At 41.7% G+C, this 24,570-nt stretch overlaps 1 protein-coding gene across 5 annotated transcripts in view; it reads right to left on the minus strand.

Moving 5' to 3' along the window:
- The window catches only part of LOC110500609 (synaptopodin-2), a 40,269-nt gene that overhangs the window by 12,200 nt on the left and 3,499 nt on the right, over nucleotides 1–24,570 (minus strand). For 3 of the 5 annotated variants that reach the window (XM_021578062.3, XM_090214707.1, XM_090214704.1), the window contains exons 2-3: nucleotides 4,716–4,867; nucleotides 2,598–3,397 (exon numbers count right to left, since the gene is read on the minus strand). In XM_021578062.3, coding sequence (XP_021433737.3) covers nucleotides 2,598–3,397; nucleotides 4,716–4,867 — 952 coding nt within the window. Of the gene's footprint in view, nucleotides 1–1,838; nucleotides 3,398–4,715; nucleotides 4,868–24,570 lie in introns of those variants that run through there. The other 2 variants (XM_090214705.1, XM_090214706.1) reach the window with 2 other exon arrangements.

Below are 24,570 nucleotides of genomic sequence, written 5' to 3' on the forward strand. Positions count from 1 at the left end.
ACTCTCAGCTTTAATTTGAGGGGATTTTCATCAATATCGGGTGAACAGCACTTTTTTGTTGATAGTTCCCCTATTTTAAGGGACCAAAATACTTGGTGTTGAGACAAATTCACTTATGTGTATTAAAGTAGTAGAAAGTTAAGTATTTGGTCCCATATTCATAGCACGCAATGACTACATCAAGCTTGTGACTCTACACATTTGTTGGATGCATTTGCTGTTTGTTTTGGTTGTGTTTCAGATTATTTGGTGGACAATAGAAATGAATGGTAAATAATGTATTGTGTCATTTTGGAGTCACTTTTATTGTAAATAAGAATAGAAATGCTAACCTCCCGTGTAATTGTAATGATGAGAGGTTAGCATGTCTTGGGGGTATGATATTTGTGCGTCTAACTTTGTCACTCATCATTGTTCACGATTCATTCAGGATGATCTGTAATCATGGTAGCATCCACATTTATGTAGAAGTGTTTATGAAACATATTCTATTCCTATTTACAATTGAAATGACTCCAGAATGACGCAATACACTATTTACCATTTAATTTCTATTGTCCACCAAATAATCTGATACACAACCAAAACAAACGGCAAATTAATCAAAAGAATGTGTAGAGTCAGAAGCTTGATGTAGTCATTGTGTGCTATGAATATGGGACTAAATACTTAACATTTTACTACTTTAATATACATATGTGAGTTTGTCCCAATACTTTTGGTCCCCTAAAATGCGGGGACTATGTGCAAAAAGTGCTGTAATTTCTAAACGGTTCAACCGATATGGAGGAAAATACCATTTTAATTAAAGAGTCATTGTATCATTTCAAATACACAGTGCTGGAGTACAGAGCCAAGACAACAACAAAAATGTTCACTGTCCCAAAACTTTTTGAGCTCACTGTATTTAATCTGCGATTTGAATTACTTTGATTCATTACTTTTCCGTTGATTGATTTCTGTTTGCCACACCAAGTTGCGCTGGTGTCAGATACCAGTACTCTGCACTGCAACCACATTTTCTAAAGTTAATGATAATCTTGAATACATCTTAACACTGAACGTCCACCCTAATGGCATTATGAAAGCATATCCAAATACATGAAAGAAACCACTCACTAATCACTTTATATAACCAATTACTCTTTAAAATGAAAGACATGGCAAACATGCTGACATACTCAAATCAGACCATGCTATTAGTTACTTAAAGTCAGCATGAGCTAAATATCAATGCGGACTATTTGATTCAGCCCATTTTTATATTGAAATATTTCAATCCAAAACGAATTTGTAAAACTCCCTCAAATGACAAGTGCAATCAATAACCTATAAATTGATATTTTCATAGACATCATTCATTCAATACTTTCCTGGTCCTGATTTTATAGTTGGCTTTTGATGCCCTTTACTTAGTGTCAAGACGTATCACAAATTTGTTCACTCAATCTACACAATCTCTATTCAATTAACACGCCAAGCAATTACCTAATTCTCTGACCCATGCCTGATATACTCCTTGTTTGTTCCCCAATAATACATGATATTAACTCAGCTGTGACAGCCTGTTCAACGGGTGGCCCAATAGTTGGAGTGAATAAAAGAGCATAGAACATATTAATATTAGCCTGTGGGACAAAAGTGCATTCACCATCACCCAAGCACCTTTACCCCTTTTCTGTAAGTCCACTCTCGGATCTGTCGCCTAAACCCGAGGCGACGACAGGCATGCCCACACACTCTTTAACGACCCCAACCGTACCCACACATGCAAACACAAAGCGGTGATTTATAAAAGAACCCATCCTTAAAAAAATGTTTTCCCACAGTAGACTAACCTCAAGGTGAAGGAAGACGGGGAGCAGTGAGCGACGCTCTCTGTACGGCGCAGGCTAAGACGAGCCGTTTTAAAGGATCGGGTAACGGGCCAGTGCAGCATATGCTGGTGTCCATCAAAGAGCATTTCTACAGGCATCATCAATGCACTGGTGTTTTATTTATGTCCTCCTGCATGGCTCAATGTAATGCCCTGTCTATCTCTGGAAGACACATCCTGATCAGGCCCATATTCAAAGCTAGGGGAAAACATTTGATAGGGCATTTTGTATTAAAATGTATAATAAACAAATATTATGAGAATTATTTATTCTTATCCCCCATCTCTCTCTCTTTCTTTCTCCTCTATATCAATATATATTTTATTTAGCTCTATCTCACATCTTTCTTTCTTTATCTATCTTTCTCCAGATACAGTAAATGGCCACAATCCTGCCTTCTGTGATCTTGGATACTACTAGTATAATTCAGCCTTGAACTGGACCTCTCTGCTTCAATCCAAACAAAACCCCTCCCAAGTAAGAGAGATTGTCTACTATTTTGGGGGGCACATTTTAGCGTGCAACAGAGCACCGGGCTAAGGAATGCACACATGCCATCCAGAGTTGCGTTAACAAATGAAGTTCACAGCAGTGCTATGTCAGTCTGCTATTAGGTCTGAGTCAGTGCACCCTATAAGTCAACACTAATTTGACACTCATACACAAAGGATGACTAGTGGCAGTGAGATAAGAGGAAGGGAAAAGGCATGGGGTACTCACTGGCGTGCTTGGCCCGGTGCTTGTTAGGTTTCTCAAGGTCCTTCTCTGAATCTGAGTCTCGCTCCGCTGCTGGTTCCGCCCCCTCTGTGGGAATTCCAAAGGAGACGGTGAAGGAGGCGGGACCTCCCTGGCTTTTCCCTCCTCCTTCCTCCCCAGGGGCTTCACCAACACTTCCACTGGCCCCATAGACGACTACCCCTTCTACCAGGCGAGGAGAGCCCCTCCCGGCTGCTGGGTGCTGCAGGGTGACCTCCACCTGGCCTAGCAGAGAGGGGGAGCTCAGCACCACTCCATGCTGACTCAGGGGCTCCCTAGCTGGGCAAGGGACGTAGAGCGAGTGGGTGGTGGTGTGAAGGAGGGCCTCGTTCTTGAGGGCCTCTCTCGCCTGAATCTCCCCCTCTATTCCAAGAGCACTCCCCAGGGAGGTGCAGACGGGATCCTCCAGGCTGTGTTCGGCGAGGGACAACTGTAGCTTCACCATTGCCCCAGGGGAGAAACTCCCCCCCTGGGGTCCCTCTCGACCTTTGTCCCCTCCTCCTCTGGGGAACTGGCACTCCTCAGGCGCAGGTACGCAGAGCTGGGTGCGGACCAGATGGATCCCTCCGGGGGTCTCCGTGTCACTCTCCGTCTCCCCATAGTAGGCCTCGTCCTGGGAATCAGCGATGTAGAGCTCCCTGGTGGGTTGGGACCTGCCAGGGGACAGGATGTGGAGGGTGGTGCTTTCCAAAGCCTCACCAGAGGACTCCCTTGTGCCAAAGTAGGTCTCTGAATGAAAATCCTCAGGGGATAGGGTGTGCCATCTGTATGAAATAGTTCAATGAAAATTGTAAAAAAAACTTAGCCAAGTGTTGAAACTGAGCATACTGTGTTAATATGTCTTATCTGGGGACTGGTATAGAACATCTAATTACAAAACTATAGTGTTTTTGATCTCATAATTTGATTGCCTGGATTTCCAATATGCAATATCGTTGAATATTGTGCTACGCACCCGTGCACTTGCCCTTTGTGTTAACTAAATCTATCTCATCAACCACTGGCCCTCAAGTGGTCACCTTAATCAAGCAAACTCAATCTCCGTCCCTCATGTTATTTGACTGGAGTGAAACACTGAAGTGGAAAGTAATCACATTTCAATTGGGCCTCACTTAATTTCCCCTTTCAGTGTCATAGAGGAAAACAGAATGTCATTCTGTGACTACAGTTATTACATTGGAGTCATTTGGAGCCTAGCAACCAAAGGGAAGGGGATGAGAGATGTGACCAAAAATGTTCAAATTGGCATAATCTCGACACCCAGAACCAAATCTTGAGTGTGAACTGGTCTGTGTTTAGTCTGTCACCAGAGACTTAAAGTGGCATGGTTAAAGTCCTACAATTGCTTTTCACCCATCTAGTCTGTTGACGTCAGAGTGCTACGCATGATGGGGAAATAAGACGGCTAGCCACTTTAGAGTAACACGATCCACTTGCAAAGGGACTGTGTGCCTGCCGGGTGATCTAAATTATGCCTTAAATATGGGCAATGGCACCAATATCCCATGGCACACCAGATGTGTGATGCCCACTGAGTAACTGTTTAACAGCTGCTTGTTGAGCGGGCAGCTGGTTCGTCAGCAGCCAAGCCACTCAAAGGTCAACGCACTGGCCAATAAAGCCACTCTGTCTGTCCGCCCACCATATTCCAGGCCACTCAACCAAGTACAAGGGCAGGTCATTTACAGCATGCTGTCTAAAGGCAAATACACTGGTGATTTGTTGTGTTGAACCATGTCTTGTAGTACATGGCCCAGTTAATAGGACCAAGCAGTAGGTTTTGAGAGCATTGAGTTGGGGATGGTTAAACCTTGGTAAACCGGTAGCACCCAGGGTTGGGGTCGATTTGAATTCAAGTCAATTCAAGAAGTAAGCTGAAATTCCAATTCAGTAATTGGAAAAAAAGAGCATATCTTTCAAATTCAAATCACTTTCTGAATTCACTTTCTTCAATTCAAATTGACCCCAACCATGGTAGCACCCCGACGTTGAAATGATGATCTTGACTTCTCCCATAAAAAAAATTGATTGAGAAACAATGTTGTAGTTAATAGTAAAAAAAAATCCAGCTTTCGACGTTACCTTTTGACCAGTAGTTGCAGGCAGTCGACGGAGGCGTCAATGAGAGCATTTGCTTTTGGGAGGGAAAGCTCCCCGCAGGGTTCTCCATTCAGCGACACCACCTCGTCCCCCTCGCAGATCCCGGCCAGGGACGCATGACCACCCTCTTCCACCTATGGGATGACAAACAGTGGTGAGTCACAATGACATGCCTCACAATATATATATATATATTTTTCCTTCACCTGGCACTACAACAATTACTCAGGTTACGGTATTTACTTTAACGAAGTTGGTTTTGGTGAACCACTGTTGCGTGATGAGTAACATTTCCTGAGATCTGAAGACTTGATAATCTAGCTCTAGGCATTAACTTGGTGAGCTATCTCAAGATGCCCAGGTTCAAACTCTACATGACTGTAGGTCACATTTTCAATTGGACATCTACTTGGATAAAATACAGAATACCTTCCCCATGGTTCTCTTGGACTATGAGGACAGCCATTCAAAAGGTTTGAGTATATGTTTAATCAAGTGGGTATCGGGTCCCTGGTCATTGGCAAGACTTAAGATGATGTTAGTGATGTGGCATTAGCTCTGGGAGCCAACTTGAGTCTTTGGGTCTCAGACAAGGTTACTCTTCAGCAAAGCTCAGCCAAAGTCTTCTGTTCCACTTGCAGTGAGGAGTCCAAAGTTAAATAAGGTCTTTATTGATACGAGTTCAAATGCTACAAATGTGTACCAGTACAGTACCGCCATTTAGATATCATTGACTTAGATGATGGCACAACAATCCCTTACAATACTAATCCACGCCATACATTTTCAGAGCAACTGCTGACAAAAAGGTCAACATAGGAAATCACCACTGTATTCACATGTTAACCCAATGCTCCCATTGGCTACTATATTCAAAAGCCAGTGTAACCAGCCAATGTGGACAATCCTGACAGGCCATCTCTCCAAATGTGACATCAGAGCGCACAGTGCCCACCAGTGAACATACCACAACAGGTGCTCGTCGTGTGACCCAACAATGCAAATTGCTGCTTCGTTCAGAGCCGTAACCCAGACGTTCAGAATAGCCAAGCAGCAGGGGGTGTTTAAGTGCAGGAGTTACCACTGACCTTCTCTGGCACTTTGGGTGACAGTGGTACTGTATCTACAGCTCCAAACCACCTCAACTCCATCACTCAATCATCAGTTGCGGTACAATAGCTGAACTAATAGGGAAATATATGGACTCAGCTGACATTGATACTTATTTCATTTAATATAACTGTGTCACTTGTGTACTGTTGGCACAGTGATATTATGTTACTGTACTTATTGAAATGACATTTACTGATCTCGAAGGTTAAGAGCAAGATTGCAAAATATTAGAGAAATAAAATGTGGTGGATCCATGTAGAACATGCTCAATGCATTGTAGATGAATATAACATACTACTGCAATAACCCTTCACTTTATAAAGCTGTAGTGAATCAACTGTAACTAGATTGCATCTAGTAAAGGAACTATGCAACTACCACTGTGATGAAACTATATAGAGTTGAAAGACATGTAAATACTCTGTATGTGGTTATTAGTGAAATTAGTATGATTTGGAAAAATTTAAAGGTGCAATGTGTGATTTTTGGACTTTTTAATTAATGATATACGTATACAAGAATATACCTTTTATAAATGCCTCATAAGCTAAGTTTAACTGTCGTACACCATTAGAACCCAAAGTATTTATTATATTGTTTGTAAACAAGACTGGCGCAGCAGTCTAAGGCACTGCATCGCAGTGTTAGCTGTGTAACTACAGATCCTGTTTGATTCCAGGCTGTGTTGCAGCCGGCCGCGACTGTGAGATCCATGAGGTGGAGCACAATTGGCCCAGCATCGTCAGGGTTAGGGGAGGTTTTGGCTGGCCGGGATGTCCTTGTCCCATCGCGCTCTAGCGACTCCTGTGGCTGGTCGGGTGCAGTGGAACGACATTTATTGGATATTTCAAACTTTTTTAACAAATCAAAAACTGAAAAATTGGGCGTGCAAAATTATTCAGCCCCCTTAAGTTAATACTTTGTAGCGCCACCTTTTGTTGCGATTACAGCTGTAAGTCGCTTGGGGTATGTCTCTATCAGTTTTGCACATCGAGAGACTGACATTTTTTCCCATTCCTCCTTGCAAAACAGCTCGAGCTCAGTGAGGTTGGATGGAGAGCATTTGAACAGCAGTTTTCAGTTCTTTCCACAGATTCTCAATTGGATTCAGGTCTGGACTTTGACTTGGCCATTCTAACACCTGGATATGTTTATTATTGAACCATTCCATTGTAGATTTTGCTTTATGTTTTGGATCATTATCTTGTTGGAAGACAAATCTCCATCCCAGTCTCAGGTCTTTTGCAGACTCCATCAGGTTTTCTTCCAGAATGGTCCTGTATTTGGCTCCATCCATCTTCCCATCAATTTTAACTATCTTCCCTGTCCCTGCTGAAGAAAAGCAGGCCCAAACCATGATGCTGCCACCACCATGTTTGACAGTGGGGATGGTGTGAGCTGTGTTGCTTTTACGCCAAACATAACGTTTTGCATTGTTGCCAAAAAGTTCAATTTTGGTTTCATCTGACCAGAGCACCTTCTTCCACATGTTTGGTGTGTCTCCCAGGTGGCTTGTGGCAAACTTTAAATGACACTTTTTATGGATATCTTTAAGAAATGGCTTTCTTCTTGCCACTCTTCCATAAAGGCCAGATTTGTGCAAAATACGACTGATTGTTGTCCTATGGACAGAGTCTCCCACCTCAGCTGTAGATCTCTGCAGTTCATCCAGAGTGATCATGGGCCTCTTGGCTGCATCTCTGATCAGTCTTCTCCTTGTATGAGCTGAACGTTTAGAGGGACTGACAGGTCTTGGTAGATTTGCAGTGGTCTGATACTCCTTCCATTTCAATATTATCGCTTGCACAGTGCTCCTTGTGATGTTTAAAGCTTGGGAAATCTTTTTGTATCCAAATCCGGCTTTAAACTTCTTCACAACAGTATCTCGGACCTGCATGGTGTGTTCCTTATTCTTCATGATGCTCTCTGCGCTTTTAACGGACCTCTGAGACTATCACAGTGCAGGTGCATTTATACGGAGACTTGATTACACACAGGTGGATTGTATTTATCATCATTAGTCATTTAGGTCAACATTGGATCATTCAGAGATCCTCACTGAACTTCTGGAGAGAGTTTGCTGCACTGAAAGTAAAGGGGCTGAATAATTTTGCACGCCCAATTTCTCAGTTTTTGATTTGTTAAAAAAGTTTGAAATATCCAATAAATGTCATTCCACTTCATGATTGTGTCCCACTTGTTGTTGATTCTTCACAAAAAAATACAGTTTTATATCTTTATGTTTGAAGCCTGAAATGTGGCAAAAGGTCGCAAAGTTCAAGGGGGCCGAATACTTTCGCAAGGCACTGTAGGAGAGCTCAAAAAAAGAACCTTCTTTGAGTTATAAAAGTGCATTGAAATTACCTAGAAACTGTGCACCCTATTGAGATTCTGTGGTCACTTGGAGAAACCAGTTAGTCCTCTCACTTAAAACCTTGTCATTTTTTTGTCTTACGTTGCACCTACCCCACATTTTCCAGGAATATCCTTATCGTGTTACTGAATGTAACCAGAGTATTTTCAGATGTTGTTATCAACAAATGCAGCAAAAAGTACAGTGAATGTAAAATGCTAAATTAAATCAACAGTGTAATGTTTGGATTCAGTCTTGTGTCAAGTGAACTGTTGTCCTCAACTTTGGTCTAATAATTTCCCCATAGTCTCCAAACTGTTCCCTTTCAGTCGCTACAATGCCTATGCATATGCTTTTCATATATCTGTAAAAAACAGTTAAATGTATCCCTATAGGCCAATTCCCACGAGTGTAAAGAGATTGTGTTAACTATAATTTTTCATCCATAGCTCTGTCTATACATTTGTGTGGTTACATTTCTCCCTCGGCAGTTTATCGAAACAGTGGCATGGTGTCCAATTTTGTTAATGATTGATCTGCAGATTGGCCCTTTTTAAACAGTATCCAGCACTGGCAGTTAATTTCTTATGGTCAGTGCAGCACCTACTGGAGTGGCCAGTGTCGTTTAAATGGCTGTTCTTAAGGGGCGTGGAGGACAAAACGTGTGTATCGTTATTCATACAAATCCCTCTCCTCTGTACATTCCATTTGCTTCCATTCGAAGCTCGCATTCACTACAAGACCACAGTGCTTGCCTACGGACCAGCAAGGGGAACCGCCCCTCCCATCTTCAGGCTATGCTCAAACCCTATATTCCAACCTGAGCACTCTGTTCTGCCACCTCTGGTCTCTTGGCACTCCCACCCCTATGGGAGGTCAGCTCCCACTTAGCCCAGTCAAAGCTCTTCTCTGTCCTGACATCCCAGTCGTGGAACGAGCTTCCCCCTGATGCTAAGACAGCAGTCCCTGCCAATCTTCTTAAAATAAAATCTTAAATAAGACATCGGTCTTACCCCACCCAAACTAAAATGTAAACTGTGTACTTGTTTTTTCCCCCAAAAAAGTACTTTTGACAGTGATATGTGGTTCTCACCTAGCTATCTTAATATGAATGCACTTACTGTAAGTTGCTCTGGTTAAGTCTCTGCTATATGACTAAAATGTTAATGTACCGTGTATATAGCAGCAAACCATGCAAATGAACCATCCCTTTTGCTTTCACTTTGGTGGTAAAAATCTGCTTTGTTTTCTATTCAATTCTCCATTAAACCTGAAACAACTGTGTCAGTAATTGGTTATTGCACAAATTACAAGAATTGTAGTTTAATTTATTTTATTGAACCTTTAACTAGGCAAGTCCAGTTCAGAAAAAAATCTTATTTACAATGAGGCCTAACCCGGCCAAATCCTAACCCGGACAAAGCTGGGCCAATTGTACGCCGCCCTATGGGACTCCCAATCTGTAGAGACATACTTGTGTGTCCCCTGCATGTGCTCCCTCTGCTGTACCCTGAAGTCCAAAATATCAAAAATTGAAGTGTGTCTAGGGTGTCAGGTAAGGAAGAGATGATATGATCTTTAACTAGCCTCTCAAAGCACTTCAGGATGACAGAAGTGAGTGCTACAAGGCGATAGTCATTTAGTTCAGTTACCTTTTGCTTTCTTGGGTAGAGGAACAGTGGTCGACATCTTGAAGCAAGTGGGGACAACAGACTGGGATAGGGAGGCTGGAATAGGGCGGATCACAATTTGGATCAGTGACGTCAGGGGAGGGTTTGGCCGAGGTAGGTTGTCATTGTAAATAAGAATTTGTTCATTAAATTATTCAACAGAATTCTTGCAACCAACAGAATATTATTTATATGGGAAATACAACCACCAGGTTTTTTCTGCGAAGAGGCAGAATCATTAGATAATTGGTTTGGTACTGTCCATAAGTAGCTTGTTTTTGGTCACAAGTCCAGGAATGGCTAAAGAATTGCATTATTTACCTGGAGCTAACCCTGCAGATAGCATTACTGGGTGATCTGGAAAGTCATAGTCAATCGCTCAATAATATAGTCATATTTTTAGCAAAATATTTATTTTCAATTTACAATTGTAGAAACTATGAGAATGGAAAGGTTCAGAGCTTTTGTGAAACATCACAGCACAATTGAAAAATATATGGCAAATATGGATGGTGTTAAGAGAGTGATGGGAAGGGGTTGAATGGGACTAAAAACAACAAGATAACCAATGTAAAATACTATGCCCGTAAAACTTATATAGGTTAGGAACCTTTTTGAAAGAGTACAGTTTGAACGATATCACAAATGGAAATCAAACCGGATGGACATAAAATGTATGTAGTATGTACATGTATAAGCTAGAAATACAGGGCTAAGCATTGTTGTTTACTAGTTTGCTCCAATTGGGGGAGGGGAGGTAGGGTTTGAGGGTATAAAGGAAATATACTATTCCCCCAAAATATTGTGTGTGTGTGTATATATATATATATATATATATATATACATACATACATACGTCTTGACCAAACCCCCTGTCTGCCACGACCAGGGGTTTGGTCAAGACGTTTACACAGATCAGACACGGACAAAGTTGGATTAGCTCGGTTTCAAGAGTGTTTATTTAAATAACAACCGTCTTCTGGGCTCCAGGGTCTTGCTGTATCCTGGGGGGAACAAAACTGAGCTCCCTCCGTTACCTCTGGGACTGAGCATGACTATACAGGAGTAACCTCTCTTCCCCCAGTACCCTCCCCCGGAGCTGCCCTTCTGGCAGCTTTATGGGACTCGTCCAGCTGGTGAGCGATCAGCCCCAATTAGTCCTGGCCGGAGAGCCCGTCGAGACCTGGCACGTCCAGTAGAGGGAGCCATTGCCTCGTGATATAGACTCCATCTGTCACCAGGCCTCAACGAGTCTCCCCCTGGTGGCTGACTTGCTGTACACCACTATTTATATATTTGCAAAAAATATATATTGGGGATTGGAAGTGATGCAGACAACTACATTGATGGAAGCTATAATCTATCTGCAATATTAAAGCTGATCTCCCCCCAATTTAAAAAATAATAATAAGACACACACACAACAAAAATTGTTCATAATTGACTTGCCTAGTTGAAAAAAACTTTTTTTTAAAAAAGGGAGATTGAATATGTCCGTAAACACTCCAGACAGCTGGTCTGCTCATGCTCTGAGGGTTGCGGCTGTATGCTGTCTGGGCCGGCAACCTTGCGAGGGTTAACACGCCACGGAGAAGGAGAGCGCACTGTCCTTGGTAGCGGGCCTTGTCGGTGACACTGTGTTATCCTCAAAGCGGGCGAAGAAGGTGTTTTAGCTTGTCCGGAAGCAAGACGTCGGTGTCCACAATGTGGCTGGTTTTTACTTTGTAGTCCGGGATTGTCTGTAGACCCTGCCACATATGTCTCGTGTCTGAGCCGTTGAATTGCGACTCCACTTGTCTCTGTACTGATGTTTTGCCTGTTTGAATGCCTTATGGAGGAAATAACTATACTTTTTGTATTCTGCAATATTCCCAGTCACCTTGCTATGGTTAAATGCGGTGATTTGCGCTTTTACAGTTTCTGGTTTGGGTAGGTTTTAATAGTCACAGTGGGTACAACATCTCCTATACACTTCCTGATGAACTCAAGTCACTGTATCAGTGTATTCGTCGATGTTATTCTCAGAGGCTACTCGGAACATATCCCAGTCCGCGTGATCAATACAATCTTGAAGCATGGATTCCGATTGGTCAGACCAGCATTGAATAGACCTTAGCATGGGTACTTAATGTTTGAGTTTCTGCCTTCAGGAAGGGAAGAGCAAAATGTTGTGATCAGATTTACTCGAAGGGTGGGCGGGGGGAGGGGCTTGTAGGCATTTCAAAAAGTTAAGTAGCAGTGGTCCAATGTTTTCCCAGCCTGAGTACTACAGTCAATGTGTTGGTAGAACTTCGGTAGCATTTTCCTCAGATTTGATTTGTTAAAATCCCCAGCTACAATAAATGCAGCATCAGAATATGTGGTTTCCAGTTTACATAAAGTCTAGTTTAGTTCTTTGAGGACCTTCGTGGTATCGGCTTGAGGGGGAATATACACTGCTGTGACTATAACCGAAGCAAATTATCTTGGGAGGTAATACGGTCTGCATTTGATTGTGAGGTATTCTAGGTTGGGAGAACGAAAGGACTTGAGTTTCCGTATGTTATCACAATCACACCATGAGTACTTAATCATGAAACATACACCCCCACCTTTCTTCTTCTTGGAGTGTTCTTTATTCCTGTCTGCGTGATGTCCCGGGAACTAAGCTGGCTGTATATACTGGGACAGTATATCACGAGAGAGGCATGTTTCCATCTAAAGTTCTGCACCCATATTCATAAAGTCTGAGTAGGACCACTGATCTAGGATCAGTTTTGTATTTTAGATAATAATGAATAAGATGACATGGACTGGAGCGCAAAGGAGGCTGGTGGGAGGAGCTATAGGAAAATGGGCGCATTGTAATGTATGGAATGGATTAAATGAAATGGAGTCAAATGTGCTTTCCATAAGATTGTGTTTGATACCTTTCCATTTATTCCATTCCAGCCATTATAATGAGCCCGTCCTTCTATAGCTCCTCCCACCAGCCTCCTCTGCTGGAGATGCTTCATGCATACAGTTTTATTCCATCAACGGGAATAATGTTTTCACAAATATAGTATGTAATGAATGAATGTAATGAATAAATATATGTTTATACATGATCACATCTGTGTATTTTACGCCATGTTGTCTCTACTTCCTTAAGTACAGAATTGGGCCTTTATTAAAAAATTGCTTCTAAAGGACAAATCTTGGCGTTGATCACACCAGAGAATTACAACAAACTACATTTTTTTACACTTTAATGTTCCTCCACTACCCCTAATGACAACCACATGAGCAGCCTTAACTTTCTGTCTCTACCTCATGCATCTTTCATTACGTGCAAATAGCCTTTCAGTTTTGAAACTTTTGTAGGCTTTTTTAATGGTCTTCTATGGGCAAAAACGTAGCGAAATGGTCTTCATCGCAAAAACGTCATAAAAGTCAATTCAAACACAAAATATAATTGTACATATCTTATTTGACCTGATTTTCATTAATTTGATGATATATATTGAAGCCCATGCAAAAGATCAGGAAGTAAGATGCAGGAACGCATCACTTGCATGGCGTATAGGCCTTGTTGTTGTCACTCACTCTGCTTGTAACCCTGGCCCAGAATTTAATGTGCTGCCTCTCCTACGTTGTTTTGAATCCCCTCATTCTAGCCAACTGCCTCTGTCGGAGTTCATTAAAACCAGTCCCCATTCTAGCCAACATAGTATCAACATGACTCACATATGTATACCGTACAATAATTATAATATACGGTACTTCTACACAAATACCATTTCCATCACACTTAGTATCAAACAAGTCTGGGCATGAAGCTAAGAGTTTAACACATTAAAAAGGAAACAGCCTGACAACCTGTGATAAATACGAGATCTCGCTATATATACAGATATGTTTTATGGGTTTATTTTATGAGCTGGCACCCTCTGCAGGTTGGAAATAACCGGATGCATCCTGTTTTAACCTGTCTACGATACTGGTTCCCAATTGGGGATCAACCCTCCCACGTGCAGCTGGAACGGTGGCGCATGGAACGCAAAAATATTCTTAAAAATATTTAACCTCCACACATTAACAAGTCCAATAGCTCAAATGAAAGATAAACATCTTGTTCATTTAGCCAGCAAGTCAGATTTCTAAAATGTTTTACGGCGAAAACATAGCACATATATATGTAAAACCACCACCAGACACAGCTCATTTCAATAGCCAAAACATGCAATCAACAAACGCAGGATTAAAAAATAAATCGCTCACTAACCTTTTGAAAATCTTCATCAGATGACAGTAATATGACATATTACACAGTACATTTTTTTTTTTTTCAATAATATGCCATTTATATCCATAAATGTCCATTTACAGTGAGTTCACCTTCAGAAATTACTCAAAAACGCCCGCAGGAAATCTATGTAGCGCGGCAAGATAACGTAAAATAGACATCATAAACTTTGACTAAATATACATGTTCTACATATAGTTAGAAAGATACACTGCTTCTTTATGCAACCGCTGTGTTAGATTTATTTTTAACGTTACAGAAATCGCACACTATTCCATATTGTGAGACAGCGCTCAGTTCCAAGCTACATTTCCACGTAATGTTGGAGTCAACAGAAACACAGATTTAAGCATAAATATTCCCTTACCTTCGATGGTCTTCGTTCAGAATGTTCTGGAAGGCTTCATACTTACCCAATACATCGTTTGGTTTCAAGTCTTGCGTCTTTGTATTAGCTACTGCTAATAACATCAGCTGAAATGCACCCAAAACGTCCTCTGGTCCGGATAAGTTGCGCATCAAAACTTCAAAATTACACATTATATGTCGACTAAACAGGTCAAACTAAGTGCAGAAGCAAGCTTTATGATGTTTTAGACGTGCAAAACAAACTTCAATTCAATCGCCCATCGTCTGCCCTTCTCTTCAGTGCTGGAAACAAAGGAATGACTGTGACCAATTCGCGCCCATACGCACAGCCTATTCTCTCGTGGCACGCACTAATTTCACTCCCATAGGGTCAATTCTCGCGCGATTTGAACGGTTTGAAGCTCTAATGAAAGAGGACATCTAGCGGAAGAGATAGAAAGTGTCCCCAGAATCATAGCTGGTTGGGAGGGGTGGGGGCATGACGTCAAAGTTGCTCCAACTTTCATGGCCACAGAAACTAGTTTGGAAGAATGCCTGCCCTGTGAGTTCTGCTATACTTACAGACATAATTCCAACGGTTTTAGAATCTTTAGAGTGTTTTCTATCCAATAATAATTTTTATTTGCATATATTAACAATTTTTGAAAGATTTTTTTTCCAGTTTACTAGGGGTACCCAATCTCTCCAAAGGGGGCGTTTGTCTGCCATATCCTCAACAGGTTTTAAGGGGAAATTTAAAGAGCCTGTGACGCGACTTCTGCTTTTGGACTTTAACAAGGTGACATCTTAACTCCTCCTCCACATTAATCGATTGGTTGATCAGTGCAGAAGAGAATCTCCACCCACAGTCATTTTTTCTCGTCAGGACCAGAAAGAAAAACGCCTCCTCAGGTGTTTCTTTTACGGCTGCTTCATTAGTTTAATGAGCTGGTAACCATCTGATAAAACAGTGCGACTCCAGCCTGAGTTTTAGGAGCCATCTGTGTGCTAACGGCCATATATGGAGAACTCCTGTGAGCCTGTGTTTGGACTCGTACCTCTCTATGGGAGGAAAGTCTGTCTGGACCACCACAGCACCACTCCTCCCTCCTCCAAAAAGGAGGGGAAACCTTTCATTTCTTTCCCCTCCTGAGCCATAGTGATACACACATAATGTCAGACAATATTCTAGACCGGACTGAGTTGCCACTGTTAAATTTCAGTCTTGGGTTGCTTATAATAGGTTCCTCCGGTTACTGTATATGCTGCGTTTGAATTGTTATTTTTCATCTGTTTCTATTTTGCTCTTGGTATGGAAAGATCAACAAAGGAAACACCCCGATGCTTTTTATTATTCATAAAGAGTGTGAGAGGTTTGAATCTGTCGTTCAGATTACAGTGCAGCGTTCAACGCAATCTCGCATAGTTACAATGTGGTATTTACCATACATAAAGATTTTTAACAGTCAGACATTTTATATTGTCATCTGTAGGGCCAAAATTAGACAATTCATGCTCATGCCATGCCTGACTGCGCCTTTCCCAAATGTCCTACTTTTTAGTGTCTTAAACGCAACACAAAACCACAGGAAACACATGTTTCAGGCAGTTCCATGCAGCTTTAAGCAATTATATTTTCAAATCTCAGGCAAACATTTTCTAGCTGTTTTACAAGTAGCGCTGGCTACTCGTGGAATGGCAACTGACTGTCACTGCCTCTATATACTGTATTTAAAGGTGTACTCAGTAACTTTGAGTTCGTCAGTGGTAACCTGAGGTACTACAAACGCATTCAGCCCACAGATAACAAAAAAAGATAAGGGGTTACATCTGTAAGCCGAAGCTTCTGGGGTAACATAAAATAACACGAAGCTGTGTGTTTGTTTTATGCATTCATTTAATTGACTAGTGCATACTGTTTAAAACAAAATCACTCAACTTGATATCAAGGTTTTCATTTTCGTCCTCACAGGAAGGGACAAGCACTGATTGGCCACCACAGGGAAGTCCTGCAGTCACCACTTGTGATTGGACAGAGCCATTTGACAGATTAGGACTAGTCCTGGACTAATAGGATATTTCAATGGAGACTCTCAAGTGAGCATGCTTTTTAGTCTAGAAAACCGGTCCAAAGAAGAGTTAAGACTGCTCTCACCCAGGAGCGATATTCCCCAATATATGGGAAATGACTTTACTGCCCTCTTTTGAAATGACTTCAGCACTCCTCCCTGTAATGACATTGCTATTTACGCAAAGGGAATCCAAGGTCTTTATTTGAAGGAAACATTTATTCTGGTCGTCAGACAACAGGGTTGACTTGATTCGCAGTGCCATATCTCAATAATTGGAAGGCCAAAATAGCCCTATCCATACACTTGCTGCCATCTGTGCAGACTACATAGGAAGGTAACTTGAGGGTGATTGTCCGCCTGTCTGGATTCTGCTTGGACACAGAAACAGGACAACATACATATCTCATAGGATTTAACCATGTTGGAGTAGCATCACTGGCACTTTCAAATGAGCTGTAGCGCAAACTGAATCCCATTTAGCTATATTTTTATGTTGTCATAGCAATCCATCTAGCCATGGTCCGTAATTAGCCTTCATGGATGAATTCCCAGGGCGTTTTTCATCTCATGCAATTTCCCATGCCTGCCGGTCTGTCAAGTGATATAATTTCAAGGGGCTGTAGAAATCAAAGGACTCAGTTTGCCACAACTCCCTGCAATGTGGCAGGAAATGCCACGTGACAGTGATTAATCAACATCACCATGAGAGATAGGGAAAGGGAAACCGCAAGTTAGTTTGGTATGGTGCAAGTGTTGTAGTGTTTCATTATATGATTAATTCAGTAGGTAAACCCAACCTGAAAGTATTTATTTGGTCGCTTTACCCTCTTATCAGAGATTGGTCTTTTCCTTGGAGTTTACGTTCCCCTCTGTATCAGAGGAGGCTGGTAAGGGGGGGGGGGGGGGGGGCTATAGGAGGATGAGCTCATTGTAATGGCTAGAATGGAATTAATGGAAGGGAGTCGAACGTGGTTTCCATACGTTTGATTCCGTTCCGATGATTCCATTTCCAGACATCACAATGAGCCCATCCTCCTATAGCTCCTCCCACCAGCCTCCACTCGGTATGTATTTGGACAGTAAAGCTAAAATTGTAAATTTGGCTCTATACGCCAGCATTTTTTATTTGATATCAAATGTTTCGTGAGGTGTGTCACCGATCATTTGAGGGTATTTTTATTCACATCTCAGGTGATGAACAAACAAACCGTGAGAGCCACGCACAGACTTGCGCTTTGAAGTCTGTGATAAATAATACTTTCCTAAGGTTAGGTTTAGAATAAAGGTTAGGGTAAGGGTAAAGGTTAGGATTAGGGGAGCAGAAGTCAGAATGGCACCGGAGGGGATGGCTGCCATTTTATGTGCTCCTAACCAACTGTGCAATTTTGTTAGGTTTTCTTTGCATTGTTTGCAACTTAATTTTTTACTTATTTTGTACATAATGTTGCTGCTACCATCTCTTATGACCAAAAATAACTTCTGGACATCAGAACAGCAATTACTCACCTCAAACTGTAAGAAGCTTTTTTTTTTTAATGAGTCCGATGTGAAGGATATACTGCTTTCTCGGGAACAGGCCCAAATCCCCATCAATTGCGTGAAAAAAAAGATGGATAAAAAGGGGGCGGAGGTCAGGCTGCCTTCTGAGAATCGTAGAGGAGTTTTTTTATTTATTTATTTTTTATTTCACCTTTATTTAACCAGGTAGGCAAGTTGAGAACAAGTTCTCATTTACAACTGGCCAAGATAAAGCAAAGCAGTTCGACACATACAACGACACAGAGTTACACATGGAGTAAAACAAACATACTGTCAATAATACAGTATAAACAAGTTTATATACGATGTGAGCAAATGAGGTGAGATAAGGGAGGTAAAGGCAAAAAGGCCATGGTGGCAAAGTAAATACAATATAGCAAGTAAAACACTGGAATGGTAGATTTGCAATGGGAGAATGTGCAAAGTAGAAATAAAAATAATGGGGTGCAAGTAAACCCTCACTGCCTTCCGTTTTATTGGCCAATGTGCAATCATTGGAAAATAAAATGGATCTACGATCAAGATTATCCTACAAACGGGACATTAAAAATGTATATTTTACGTTTCACCGAGTCGTGGCTGAACGACGACACAGATTATATAGAGCTGGCGGGATTTTTCATGCATCGGCAGGACAGAGAAGCTATGTCTGGTAAGACGTGGGGCGGGGGGGTGTCCATTTGTCAATAACAGCTGGTGAGCGATGTCTAATTAACTTATTGGTGACAGGGGGGCAGTATTGAGTAGCTTGGATGAATAAGGTGCCCAGAGTAAACTGCCTGCTACTCTGTCCCAGATGCTAATATCTACTATTATACTACTATTATTAGTAGTATTGGATAGAAAACACTCTGAAGTTTCTGAAACTGTTTGAATGATGTCTGTGAGTATAACAACTCATATGGCAGGCGAAAATCTGAGACAAATCCAACCAGGAAGTGGGAAATCTGAGGTTTGTAGTTTCATTTAAGCGATTGCCTATCCAATATGCTGTGTCTATGGGGCCAAATTGCACTTCCCAAGGCTTCCAACAGATGTCAACAGTCTTTAGAAAGTTGTTTGAGGCTTCTATTGCGGAAGGGTGTCGAATAAGAGCTGTTTCAACAAGTGGACTAGGCTGAAGCCAATCAGTTGTTTACTGCGCGGTCACGCGGGCGCACCATTCCTTCTTTTTCCTCTGAAATTAATACTCTATTGTCCGGTTGGAATATTATTGAAGATGTATTATAAAAAGACCCTAAGAATTGATTGTAAACATCGCGCATTATGTCTTTGGAATAGTGAACTAAACGCGCGAACAAAACAGAGTTATTTGGACATAAATATGTACGTAATCGAACAAAACAAACATTTCTTGAGTGCAATACGACAAAGATTAGCAAGGTAAGTGAAGATTTCTTATGCTATTTATGACTTTTGTTGACTCCACAATTTGGCGGTAGCTCTCGGTAGCGGGTGTGAGGAAGAACTTTAAAAACAGGTCAACATTCACAAACCCACAAGGCCAGACGGGTTACCATGACGTGTACTCAAAGCATGCGTGGACAACCTGACAAGTGACTTCACTGACATTTTCAACCTCTCCCTGACCGAGTCTGTAATACCTACATGTTTCAAGCAGACCACCATAATACCTGTGAAGGTAACCTGCCTACATGATTACAACCCCGTAGCACTCATGTCGGTAGCCATGAAGTGCTTTGAAAGACTGGCTCACATCAACATCAACAACACTCAAATTCGCACACCACCACAACAGATCCACAGATGACGCAATCTCAATCGCACTCCATACTGCCCTTTCCCACCTGGACAAAAGCAACAACTATGTGAGAATACTGTTCATTGGCTACAACTCAGAGTTCAACATCCTCCGTGCCCACAAAGCTCATCACTAAGCTAAAGGACCCTGGGACTAAACAACTCCCTCTGCAACTGGATCCTGGACTTTCTGACGGGCCGACCCCAGGTGGTAAGGGTAGGCAACAATATGTCTGCCACGCTGATCCTCAACACAGGGTCCCCTCAGGAATGTGTTCTTAGTCCCCTCCTGTACTCCCTGTTCACTCATTACTGCATGGCCAAACAACTCCACCATCATTGAGTTTTCTGATGACACAACAGTGATAGGCCTGATCACCAACAACGATGAGACAGGAGGTCAGACACCTGGCAGTGTGGTGCCAGGACAACAACCAGTCACTCAACTTGAGCTAGACAAAAGGAGCTGATTGTGGACTACAGGAAAAGGCGGGCCGAACAGGCCCCCATTAACATCGATGGGGCTGTAGTGGAGTGGGTCGAGAGTTTCAAGTTCCTTGGTGTCCACATCACCAACAAACTATCATGGTCCAAACACACCAAGACAGTCGAGAAGAGGGCACGACAACACCTTTTCCCCCTCAGGAGACTGAAAAGATTTGGCATGGGTCCCCAAATCCTCAAAGATCTATAGCTGCACCATCGAGAGTATCCTGACCGGTTCCATCACCGCCTGGTATGGCAAATGCTTGACATCTCACCGTAAGGCGCTACAGAGGATAGTGTGTACAGCCCAGTACATCACTGGGGCCAAGCTTCCTGCCATCCAGGACCTATATACTAAGCGGTGTCAGAAACGATCCCCGAAATTGTCAAAGAAACCAGTCACCCAAGTTATAGACTGTTCTCTTTGCTACCGCACAGCAAGCGGTACCGGAGCGCTAAGTCTAGGACCAAAAGTCTCCTTAACAGCTTCTCCCCCTTGCCATAAGACTGCTGAACAATTAATAAAATGGCCACCGGACTATTTACATTGTCCCCCCCCCATTTATTTTTTACACTGCTGCTAGTCTCTGTTTATTATCTATGCATAGTCACTTCACCCCTACCTACATGTACAAATGACCTTGACTAACCTGTACCCCCGCACATTGACTCTGTATATAGCCTTGTTATTGTTATTTTATTGTGTTACTTTTAATTATTTTTACTTCAGTTTATTTGGTAAATATTTTTTGAACTCTTTCTTGAACTGCACTGTTGGTTAAGGGCTTGTAAGTAAGCATTTCCCGGTAAGGTATACCTGTTGTATCCGGCGCATGTGACAAATACAATTTAATTTGATTTGGATAATTAGTTGAAATGTTGTTGACGATTATTGAACATCTATCCACTGAACATCGACAAACCATCTACTTAGGACTATCCAAATAAAGTGTTACCAATAAGTATCCTCCACTTATAGAAATGTGGCTGCCTTTCAGTCACGCTAAAGAGTTTCTGCACCTTTAAAAAAACAAAACAAAAATCAGTGGGTTGTGACTTCACCAACTTTGTTCTCAAGCCAGGACTCCCAAAACTTACAAAATAACTTCCCATATATGGAAAACTGCCTCTTGAGAGTGTAGAGAGACCCCCTCACACTGTGATCTACTGCATGTCAGTACATTGAACAATCACTTTCTCCTTGGAGAGGGAGCCCTGCTCACACCTAATCCAACAGAAGCTTTGAATAACTCCAACTAATAAGATATGAAAGTACCCTACCTCTGACAGTGTAGTATTTCTCATAATCTTGGTATGTTAGCTTTTTAAACTTTTACAGCTCTTGACCCGCCCCCGCCCCAACCCCCCTCAAAAAGTATTGAGACAAGCTAAAAGTTATGTCTTCCAGATGACTTTCTGTTAGGATGAGGTCACTCTTCAGATATCCTCAACTGAGGCGTAGACTAGCAAGAGACGTCTTCTATTGACATTTCACATCAGCACAGGCAACATTCTTACAGCTAAGCTGAAGACATTCACACAGTACTTATAGAACAATGTGCTCAGACTGTGGAGGGACCCTCCTAAAATACTGCAGGAGAATGATACTTATTCGACAAATCATATAATTAGTTCAATGAGGATGTCATGTACAAAACACTTTGAAGACTGAAGAGTCACTTGTAGAGTGGGGGGGGGGGTGGAGGGGGGTGCATTTCCCTACAAATGTAATTCACCTTTAATTTAATTTACATTTCCCCTTATTCCCTACGCTACATTAGAAAGGCCTCTTTCACAGCTGACGTGTTTAAGTATTTTTTGGAATGTCAACACGTTCCCCAGTTGTGCCAATAACAAGGTTTAGAGCAAGACTTTATTTGTCTAAAAATTGAAATCCAGTTGGTTGACTTATTTATAGATTACCTTACTGGAGTGGCTGTGGATGAGTGACGCTTCTCATGGATGATATAATACAGCATCAGTGTCATTTTTTACATGTCAAAGTTGTTACTTGTTTGTCAATGTCCCAAATAAATTAACTAAATCAATTGATTGTCAAGTAATAGAATGAAAGATGACTTCAGTTGAAATTGTATGACACAAAAAGCGAACATTTTCAAAATAGCCAAATATATGCGTCTTGGCACCTAAATCCCTCACATACTTTTACAGATGCACAATTGAGAGCATCCTGTCTGGCAAGCTACACTGAACATATAAACTGAACAAAAATATGAACGCAACATGTAAAGTGTTGGTTTCATGAGCTGAAATAAAATATCCCAGAAATGTTCCATGCGCACAAAAGCTCATTTCTCTCAAATGTTGTGCACAAATTTGTTTACATCCCTGTTAGTGAGCATTTCTCCTTTGCCAAGATAATCCATACACCTGACTGGTGTGACATTTCAAGAAGCTGATTAAACAGCATGATCATTACACAGGTGCACTTTGTGCTGGGGACAATAAAAGGCCACTCTAAAATGTGTACTTTTGTCCCACAACACAATGCCACAGATGTCTCAAGTTTTTAGGGAGTGTGCAATTGGCATGCTGACTGCAAGTATGTCCACTACAGCTGTTGCCAGAGAATTTAATGGATTTTTTTTTACCATAAGCCGCCTGCAACGTCATTTTAGAGAATTTGGCAGTACGTCCAACCGGCCTCACAATTGCAGACCACATGTAACCATGCCAGCCCAGGACCTCCACATCCGGCTTCTTCACCTGCAGGATCGTCTGAGACCAACCACCCAGACAGCTGATGAAACTGTGGTTTGCACAACCGAATAATGTTTGCACAAACTGTCAGAAACCGTCTCAGGGAAGCTCACCTGTGTGCTCGTCGTCTTCACCAGGGTCTTGACCTGACTGCAGTTGTGAACAAAGTGCCCCATGGTGGGGTTGTGCTATGGTCAGGCATAAGCTACGGACAACGAACACAATTGGATTTTATCAATGGGAATTTGAATGCACAGAGTTACTGTGACGAGATCCTGAGGCCCATTGTCATGCCATTCATCTGCCATCATCACCTCATGTTTCAGCATGATAATGCACAGCCCAGTTCTGCCATGGCCTGCATACTCAACAAACATGTCACTGATTGAGCATGTTTGGTATGCTCTGGATCGACGTGCATGACAGCATGTTCCAGCTCACGCCAATATCCAGCAATTTCGCACAGCCACTGAAGAGGAGTGGGACAACATTCCATTGGCCACAATCAACAGCCTGATCAACTCTATGTGAAGGAGATGTATTGCGCTGCATGAGGCAAATCATAGTCACACCAGATACTGGCTTTTTTTTGGGGGGGGGGTTATCTGTGACCAACAGATATCTGTATTCCCAGTCATGTGAAATCCATAGATTAGGGCCTATAATTGATTTCAATTGACTGATTTCCTTATATGAACTGTAACTCTGTAAAATCTTTGAAATTGTTGCATTTATATTTTTGTTCAGTGCAGTTTACCAAGGCTACCCATTACTTCACACTGTAACAAGTTAAAGTTATTCTTAAGAAAAATATAGTTTACTTTGCAAAAATGACTCTGAAGGTAGTTCACTACATTCAAACTAATTAGTGGAAAATTATTATATCTAAAATGTCAGACTACACTCTTCGAAAAAAGGGCTCTACATAGAACCCTTTTGGGTTTTTTTGGGGTCCAGGTAGAACTCTTTTGGGTTCCAAGAGTAGAAGAGGTAGAACCCTTTTGGGTTTTTTTGGGGTCCACCTCTTCTACTCTTGGAACCCAAAAGAGTTCTACCTGGACCCAAAAGGGTTCTTCAAAGAGGTTTTCCAATGGGGACAGCCGAAGGACCCTTTTAGGTTATAGATGGTACAATCCTACAAAAACAAAGTGCTAAGTTAAGAAACATGACTGCAAGAACAGATCACTATGGAGTCGGATGTTAACAGAATGTGTAATTTAATAAACACAACCTACGTTTCAAGTGAGAATTAGGCAGGTCTGATGCTGGAAAAGAAAGGAAATTCTTGACTACTTATTTTTTCAAAAACAAATGGTGTGTAGTTCAATAGTTAGCTAAACCGCTACATGGCAAAAACGTAATTAACAACTGAAAACACTACCAAGACTGGAATTTGGTTCAACTACCACCAAGCTACTAAAAAATATAGTTTTATTACTAGTTGAACTACTGTACATGCAGTTCACTACTCCCCAACACTGTAAACACTGCAATACTGTTTAGTGCT

Source organism: Oncorhynchus mykiss, chromosome 21 (assembly GCF_057628025.1).
Source record: "Oncorhynchus mykiss isolate SJ-2025 chromosome 21, ASM5762802v1, whole genome shotgun sequence".
NCBI lineage: Eukaryota > Metazoa > Chordata > Actinopteri > Salmoniformes > Salmonidae > Oncorhynchus > Oncorhynchus mykiss.